This window comes from Hordeum vulgare, chromosome 5H (assembly GCF_904849725.1).
Source record: "Hordeum vulgare subsp. vulgare chromosome 5H, MorexV3_pseudomolecules_assembly, whole genome shotgun sequence".
Lineage (NCBI taxonomy): Eukaryota > Viridiplantae > Streptophyta > Magnoliopsida > Poales > Poaceae > Hordeum > Hordeum vulgare.
Genome location: NC_058522.1, coordinates 502,518,824 through 502,528,210, shown reverse-complemented (window position 1 = coordinate 502,528,210; position 9,387 = coordinate 502,518,824). Strand labels below are relative to the sequence as shown.

The window sequence follows — 9,387 nt, the reverse complement described above, 5'->3', positions numbered from 1 at the left end:
TTCCCACATGGCACCGTCAACTCCTCTACAATGAAAATAAAGAAACACATTCACCAACAGTTAAGTGTTCCCATGAACTAAGAGCGGTGCCACATCTTCTAGCCAGAGTCATTATACTGCAATTTTGACGATTTGCTCATTTCAACACCAGCAACACGCTTAAAGCAAATAATGGACTCTGATGTTGTACTTGGAAAATCAGCTATATGGATGTTTCATCATCATATCAAATACACTTATGTACTAGAGCAACAAACAAGATATCATTCACAATGATGCTAGGAAGCTAGCCGGTTATAGGAATATTTATTGTCAGAATGGTCATGTCAGTCAATTCTAAAATATTCATACAATTGGTAAGCCCTCAGAAAGGGAACCCTGTGGTGCATTGTGGTTAAGGCTGGTCACAATGGGGAGGAACTTAGCAGTAACATCACACACTCCAATACAACTTTGCTTATGTGGCACATATTTAATGAAGAGAGAGGTGCTTGTGGTAACTAGCTAAGTTACCGGAACATCACACACTCCAACAAACAATGAGTCTATAGCCTAATAAATGCATTGTTGCATGACACTACATATATGTTACTCCCCATTGTGGAGGTAGGAATATAGTCTAGAAAAGTGTCTAGGTTCCTACCTTATGTTACTCCCCATTGTGACCAGCCTAACCACCCCTGAATGTAAAGGGGTCATCCGGTTGTGTAGGGCTCTTGTTCCTAGTGCATTTATGTGTGCTATGCGTATGGCTCTTAGCGTTTCATGTGTCAGAGTTGGTGGCGTACTTATGTCTCTTTGTATCTCATTTGACAGTGCTGGTACGAATGCATTGTTGGGATGCACTGAGTTATCTTTGTGCATGTCCGACACGTATGTGAAAGGGACGATGCTGGTCTCTATCAATTTTTTTTGCTGATGTGTGTGGGTGGGTGGGCGGACTGTGTTGTTGTCTCGCCGAAGGGAAAGGTCCCTTGCGTCGTCGACTTTATGAACAAAGAGCGGCAAGACACCTTCTAGTCACATCGACTATTATAATTTTGGGATGCTTTCCTAATTTCGACACAAGGAACACACTTAAAGCAAACGATGTAACTATACTACGATGTTTGTTTGTTTGTTTGTTTGTTTTGCGGGTAAACTAGCTAGAGACCATCCACATGGATGACTCAGTATCATATCAAAGCAACTCAAATTCACAATGAAGCTAGCCAGTCAGCGGGATATTTATTTATTTACACCATGATTCACCACAATTTCCTCCCTGCATCTTAAGGCCTTGTTCGGTTGCACAGGGTTTGAAGAGGATTAAGAGGAATTGTGAGGATTAAATACCCTTTAAGTCAAATTCTTTCTCAATCCTCTCTAAACCTTTTCAATCCCTTTATGAAAAGGATTAAACGAACAAGCCCTAAGCGTGCCGGCCGGCAGATTCAAAGAACCCGGACAACATGGCCACCTAGCTGATTCCCCTGGACGGCCGGCATGTGTATGTACGGGGAAGCTAGCGCTTGAATTACTGCCGGCGGAAGAGGTGCTCCTCGCCGGTTTCCTGGTCGACGTGCCGGATCCAACGGCTTGACGCGCTCCGGCTGCGCCGGAACTGCAGGCTCGGCCCCTTGCCTACGCCGACGTGGAGGACCTCGACGCCCTTGTCGACCGGCAGGTACACGGACCGCACTACCCTCGTCCCTGCCGCCATGGACGCTTCGAGCGCCTTCGTGCCACGCCGCCTCCCGTCGCCGTGGCGCACTACCACCATCCCTCTCGGCCCAGGCCTGGCCGCCGCCAGCACGGCCGTGGCGTCCCGCCTCCGCGCGTCGACAACCAAGAAGTCCACGCCCGCCAGCTCCGCCATGGCTCGGTCCGCGTCCTTGTCCGGGAGCACGCGCGCGTAGCGACCTCCTGTGCGCCCGGCGGCGGCGGCGAGGGCGAGGCTCGTGGAGGCCGAGTCGGGAGCCGAGAGCTCCGGCGCCTCGACGACGAGCTGCGCGTTCCATCCCCCGGCCATGGCGGAGACGAGCTCGGCAACGCCCGCCGACCCCGCGGGGCTGTGCTCGGATTCTGACAGGGCGCTGACGCCGGCGATGAAGGCCTGGGACGCGGTCTCCGGGCACCACACGAGCTTCATCTCGGCCTGTCTTTTCTTTCTCTCTGTGAGAAGAAAAGAATACTGGAGTACTTTGGGAGGGAGAAAGCGAACTAGCCAGGGAAGAAAGTGGTGTTGCACGGTAGGTGGTGCACGGCAGATATATATGTACTCCCGATTGATAAGCGTTGACAACCGATCGATCGGGGGAGGCAGGGCTGGGTGCGGTGGATTGAAAAGCGCAGCACACGTTTTGGGTTTGCGTCGTCGTCGCGGCAATATAGTGGGGTGGAAATAGGGATGGCATCCGCAGGGTTTGTGCACCGATGAAGCCATCATATATCCTTACCCCTTCCCTCTCGAGTTTATCCGTCACATTTATTCATATCTTTCAAAGGATATGTTTTTTTTCATACTTGTTACCCAACAGAGTAGGTGGATACCCGTGAGTAAAGTATCTATATTTGCAAAGTATTAATTTGAACAACTCATAGTCATAAACAACAACATACTCTTATAATTTACAAAATATATATAATAACAACACACCATAAACCAAAACACATTTAATAAACAACATCACTTCTCATAAACAATAACACATCAAAACAACATCACATAGTCAGAAACACCAATACATAGCCATACCTTCTGAGCTCATAAATCATGACATTTTGTCTCATACCCTTACTTTAATAGAATTTTTATCGACAGGTTACATTGGTAATGGGTATACATTGTCATCCCTAGATGCAAACATGGAGAGATGGACAATTTTCAACGCTTTAATTTGTCTCGCATGCTACCCTGATTCGGGTCTCAATACACGAACTACTTCGATGTCCATGAGCTGTTAGAGCTGCAAATTGACGGATGTTATGGTACCCTCACTTCTATTATCTACAGCATTAGTATCCTTTATAGGTCTCTTCTTCTCTTTTCACAGGTTGCTTCACAATTACTATCCACCCTCTAAATACCCTCATAAGATTTCCTATTTATATTTTAACATTTATACAATTTAGTTATACCAAAGATTATTATCATTCCGACATTTTACCACTACTTCATCTGCATTGGAACTTAAAAAACCCCAACATAATTCGAACCTGGAAATAGTTGTTTTTTTGCACTTTTGTCATATTAACATCCATGACAAAAGGAGTGATGCAAAAAAGTTCTAGGCAAGGTTCTAACAAATACCATTTGGAATTTATTTTCCCACTCTATAGAAATTAATATCATATCTATTTTTTTTGCATAACATGATTCCGCTGATAATTAGATAAAGTGAAACATCTACTAGCTAACTCCTCCTTCAACTCATTATTTTTTATAACAACATTAAACAAATTAGACTATTTAGAAAGTTTCTACTCCTATTACTCTCACTGGTTTTTCTAATAATATTAAAATATCACCTCCCCTACTAGCACAAAAAGATAAGGTACTACTGTTAAGCATATGGACCGGTTCTATTAATTAAATGTATTTTTCTCTTGACTGGGCATCACCATATGCACACACAAAAATCCAGATCTTACCGGTAATTTTAGACTTGGCCAAGGCCTTAAGATAATAATAAAATCTCCTATGCCCTCCTCCAAAATATCATAAGCATCTACATCCCAACAAAATACCCACTAACAAACCACTAGTAGGAAAACAACCGCTTGAAATTAACAACATGAGAAATGAGTCTACAAATTGATTGGTGTAAACCTGCATTTTTTGACTTTGAAATACCAACAAAATAAGATTTTACTTCCTATTAGCATGGGAAATAATAGTTCTTTTCTCATGGTCTCCAAGAGCCCTAGCATTCCACAACAGACCTCACATGTGTAAACATGAGAGGAGGTAAAAAAATAATCTAACTAACATTACAACATGTGCCCCTAAATTTCCTAGTTTCTATTGCATGCTTACTACTTACATCTATTCCTCTACCTCTAGCGCATCTACCAGCATTGTTACCTTGTAAGAGCAATTCTAGCAGACCCCGCATTCTTCCGGCCCGCAAAACGTGTTTGCAGTTCGCGTAAAAAGTTTATGCGGGCCGGCGCGCACGGACGCGGATGCAGACCCCGCATAACGGACCCGTAAAAAATCATATTTGCGGAATATGCTTTGGTGGGGAAAGCGCGAGCTGAAATGTCCCCCCACCAACCGCTTTCGCTCATATGCAGGGCACCGCAGCGGCGAGGTGGAAACCCGCGAATACGCTGGTTGGGTCCGAGATTTTGCCGTGCCCCGTAAAAATATTTGCGGGCCGGGGCGGGATGCGGGGTCTGATCGGGCAGGTTTTCCCGTTCCGACCCTCATTTTGGCGGTTATTTTCTGGGTCAGGGCGGTATGCGGGGTCTGCTAGAGTTGCTCTAAGCCAGCTAAACAACTAATAACATTGTTTATGGCACTGTCACTACTATCAGAAAATTCACTGTTACAAATTGTTATACCTAAGTTTAGGTACAATGATCTCCAACTCTGCCCCCTTGTCCACAAATAAACTATGTGCATGACATTTGCTAGCAATGAATAAGGCACATATGGATTTCTCTAGTTGTCGAACTACATTCATATGTTCTCTAATAGCATCTTTAGTATTGCCCAATCTCACAACTAATTTGTGATCAAAGTTCATCAAATTGATATGTGCACAATTGGGGTGAGACTTAGAACACGTTTTACCTTGTGCATGGTCCAAATTCTTCATTTTATCTCTCTACATAGCTTTGTCCATTACATTATGATCATTATCCACTCTGCTATTGATCCTTCTCTCATTCAACATCAAATCATATTGTTTGAGCCCTCCATTGTTCTTCTTCTTGTCGGCTCCGTCTGAAGTCTAAATTTGTCCCTCCTCTCCATTCTCTTATTTCTTGCTCGCTTCATTTCTGTCAGTTTCATTGGCTCCATTCCCCTGGTTGAGCTTTTCAATTGCTTCTATGCTAAAACCTAGATTTTTAGCAAATTTGCACCCATGCACAATCCACATCCTTTGTTTCAATCTCCATCTGACCATTGTTTTCATAATCCACGAGTTGATCATCAGTCGGTTCCCAAGTTTCTTCATTGTCATGTTCACCTATGCTTATTTTGCCGATCCTCACCAGCAACCCCTCTGTCCTAAACATTCATAAAATTTAGCTTACCAGTTCCTCACTCATCTCACAGTTCACTTGAGCTCTGTTATTTAATAGCATTTTCTCCCTTGTCCAACTGGTCAGACTAGAGAACACTTCCTCCACTCCCATGGCCACTGTCTTTTCTTCTACATTATTTGCAACATTACTCACCACTACCAACATTCAAATTCTTAAGTTCACTTTTAATTCTATTAGTCTCTGCACGTACCGATTTCCGCACCATTTTTTTGTGTTTCTTTGTTGTTGATGACCACATCATCTATACCAGATGTTCCCCCTATGTTCTAGTTGGAAAGCTATGTGTGATGTATAAGAGGACATTCACTTCAAGGTGCAATATCAGGAATAATGGAAAAAGGGCATGTGAAAAAAAATGAATACATTATCTAGCCAACAATGCAACATATCAATTTTATCCTGTTAAACAAGGTCCATGTTATCTTAGCTTGCTCATTTTACTTTAAGTTGGTATGATTTGCATAGTTGATGGGCGACAAAGTTATCGTGCATGTCCAAAGCCTAGCAAGAAGAATTGATGTTATTGAAATATTTATTCAACGATGTATGTTCTAGGGAATAACATGTCGTGCTATACTCCTATATGTGCAGGGCCGGTCCTGACATTTCGGGGGCCCAGGGCGAGACTAGAATCTGAGGCATGTTGGTATAATCATCAAAATAATAGTCTGTATATAGAGAATGTTAGTAGTAACACTTGCATGCTTTTGAAAGCATTGTCATAAAATTTTCTTCTTACATTCATATATGCAAAGTCATTGTCAGTGATATCAACATTAATCTCATCTAAAAATCCCATATGAAATATGAACTTTTGCGAGAGGCGCCTTTAAAATAAATCTTTCAATCCTAGAAAATGATAGAATTAACACAATTTAATTAGAACATATAATTAAACATACATTTGCTACATGTGGTACATATCCATTGAGTGGATTGAACTAACACACCTTGATGGCTTGCTTGTATGAACGCGTGAACCAGTATTCTAGCGAACTGGTAGGAGCAGCAGGAAAATATTTGATTGAATAAGAAATTTTTTATTGCAGCCAAACCCGAATCGGGTCAGCGGCAAATCACAGGCCGACGTCCGACAGGGATTTGTTGACCATATGCACCATACAACCCACGACCTATGAGCTAGGATTAGGTTTTTTGTATCTGAATTTGGGGTAGTCAGGTGGGATAGAGAAGGAGAACGATGTGATACCTGTCTTATTAGGGATGATAGACTACTCATATCAATAAGGAATTCCTTTTTTTCCGGGAGCCAATTCGAACAGAATTGCCAGGTTAAGCGTGCTCAGCTTGGAGTAGCTCTAGGATGGGTGACCGACCGGGAAGTTGATCCCGGGTGCGCATGAGTGAGGACAAAGTGCGCAGAAAAGACTAGTATTGATATGTGAGGCCAGTCTAGATCTTGCCAGGAGTAACGACCGCCGGCGGGTGTGTCTGGCGCGTTACAAGTTTGGTATCAGAGGCGACCCTCGCGGTTACACGGATGTTTGCGGACAGGTGTGCGGTCATGTTGTTCATGACGTTTGTGACCCGTCGTGGCACACGGCAGGCTTATTAGGGATGATAGACTACTCATATTAATAAGGAATTCCTTCTTTTTCGGGAGCCCATTCGAACAGAACTCCCAGGTTAAGCGTGCTCAGCTTGGAGTAGTTCTAGGATGAGTGATCGACCGGGAAGTTGATCCCGGATGCGCATGAGTGAGGATAAAGTGCGTAGAAAAGACTAGTATTGATATATGAGGCCAGTCTAGATCTTGCCAGGAGTAACGACCGCCGGCGGGTGTGTCCGGGGCGTTACAAACGAGCACCCATAGATTGGAGGACAGAGCTCGTTGGTGTACTTCTGCTATTAGTCCAGCGCAACAACTCGGGATCGGGGGTCGAGGGGATAGAATAGGGATAGTCGCGTTCTGTAGAAAACTGGCAACTGCAACTCGATCAGACGTCGTGCACTTGTGGTGGGCTACATACGTTCGTTTGTGTAGTTTTGCGTCCCCTTGCCTAATCCCTGGGCCATGCCCATAAGCTTTTTCTTTTGAGTTGACCAAGCCTATAGTGCGCACCTGTTGGGGGCCCCTTGGACTTTGGGGGGCTGGGGCGGCCGCCCCTCCCGCCCCCCTCAGGGCCGGCCCTGTATATGTGTACTCTTGTTCATCATTTATTGAATGTATTTGGATATCTTCTTATTAGAAGAAAAGGTAGTTTGATGTTAAGTAGCATTTTGGGATCCATGTTCATGGTGGACCTGAGTCACTACAATAAGCTTTGCCACGTGGTTGCACAGACAATAATCCATAAACCTTGCCTTAGTTAGGTAGCAAAATAGCAAGAAGTCATACTCAAGCCTGACGGATTCCATGTGAGTATTGACACACAAATCATTGTCTCGTCAATCTATGGTATATGAGATGCATGGCCCACCACAATAGTTTGGTAATTGCACTTGCACCACTTCTAGCACTGTGGAGACAAGCAAAGCATACCCCACACTGACATTGCTCTTGCCATCACGGTTAAGCCATTGAGGAGGTTGGCGTGTTGGAGTTCCTATTGGAACATGAAAGTGTAATGTGTTGCCTTCAAGAGGCTCGAAATGGCCATAGGACTACCCAAGAGGAGGTAACCCAATTGGTTGCTAGGTTGGGCTCGGTTTTCCCTAATGTTTCATAGCTTGGTGAGCCTCCAAAATGTCCCATCTATTCAGATTTCATGACTGCTTTGTTCCGGGAGACAACAGGAGAGAAAAACATTAGTGACGACATACACAATAGAAGTCCCTTCTTTACAAAATTCAGTGATATCCTTGGGTGCAAGCAATTTAGATTGCGCCGGAAGTAGTACGTGAACAATGGAACCTACGACCGAAGAAACATCTATTGCTCTTTCATCCATATCTTGTTGTAGATGTGGTTTGTTTGCAGTAGGAGAAAAGTTGATTTTTATAGATAAAGAGCTATGAAATTGTGCAGTAAGACATTTGTTCAAATGATTGTATATTAGCCAGGTATCTCGGAACCCGTTGGGCGACTGTTTTGTGTTCGGACTATTACCATCACCAGCCTTCTTCTCACAAGCTGAAACCAACGGCAAATTTTATGTCCAATCAATCAGAGCCATGCTCAAGATGAAGATTGAAGGTGGAACTTTTGAGATGATTTTTGGGTATGATGATGTTTATAAATTTTTGTCACAGTTAGAGTTACCTAGTGGCAAAGGAGTTCCAAAAGAAGAAGATTGTGGTTGCCATGTATGTTCATGGGTAGGCCCACCACCATGTATTGGTATTCAAATGAGTACCCAAGTTTTTCTAAAAAAAACATGTATTGTTCTATGTGATCTCGCTATCTCTACAACTTAAAAATCACCTAAGGTTCCCTATTTCGCATTCAGAAGTTCCGTTCGTCTTTCATCTGATCTTATGATCCCCTCTCCCTTTCCATGTTTTGAATTATTTTTACTTCCACAGTATTTTCCTAAACTGCCTCAACTACTCCATTTGTTATTGACTTACCAAAATAAAATTTTGTTTTCTGTGCACAATCACATTAACATGACAGATAAAGCACGGGTTAGCATACCAGAATATGTACATCCATTTGCACGGGTCATTATCTACTCCTCCGTCCCATAATATAAGAACACTTTTGGCACTGGGACAAAGGGAGTAGTAAATAACAAAAATAAACCACCAAAGGTTATCATGTTCTACTTGTAGCTTAGTTGGTTGTGACTTACACTAGGACTGGGACTCAAAATAAGAGGCCATAGACGTTACTAGCATTTTTGCTTAATTATTTTTCATAAGTATTTATCCTTATGTTCTAAATTACTAACAACTTTTTTCCCTTTGCACCTTTTTTGTTTTTACTTTCTTGGACAATTTATTTTGATCATCATCTTAATTAATTTATAAATTTCTTGACAAATTTTATTTTTTTCACCGCATAAAAATGTTCAAATTTATGTTCTTAATAGACTGCCAAAATGTTGTTTTTCGACAAAGCTAAGATCATGGTGCTAAATGCGCTCTTTAATTAAATTTCTTTTTAAATCTATATTTTTAGTCGATTTAAATAGTACACATGCTTCAGTATACGTATACATTTTT

The 9,387-nt window shown here is 42.7% G+C and overlaps 1 protein-coding gene across 1 annotated transcript; it reads right to left on the bottom strand.

The window, feature by feature from the left end:
* Positions 1-1,140: 1,140 nt before the first annotated feature.
* LOC123397612 lies at positions 1,141-2,360 on the bottom strand. Its single transcript, XM_045092147.1, has one exon. The coding sequence runs from the start codon at positions 2,129-2,131 to the stop codon at positions 1,517-1,519; it is 615 nt and encodes a 204-aa protein (XP_044948082.1). The 5' UTR covers positions 2,132-2,360; the 3' UTR covers positions 1,141-1,516.
* Between the last annotated feature and the right edge of the window lie 7,027 nt (positions 2,361-9,387).

Coding starts and splice junctions, on each gene's coding strand:
- LOC123397612 (XM_045092147.1), bottom strand. CDS start 2,131: ATGAAGCTCGTGTGGTGCCCGGAGACCGCGTCCCAGGCCTTCATCGCC.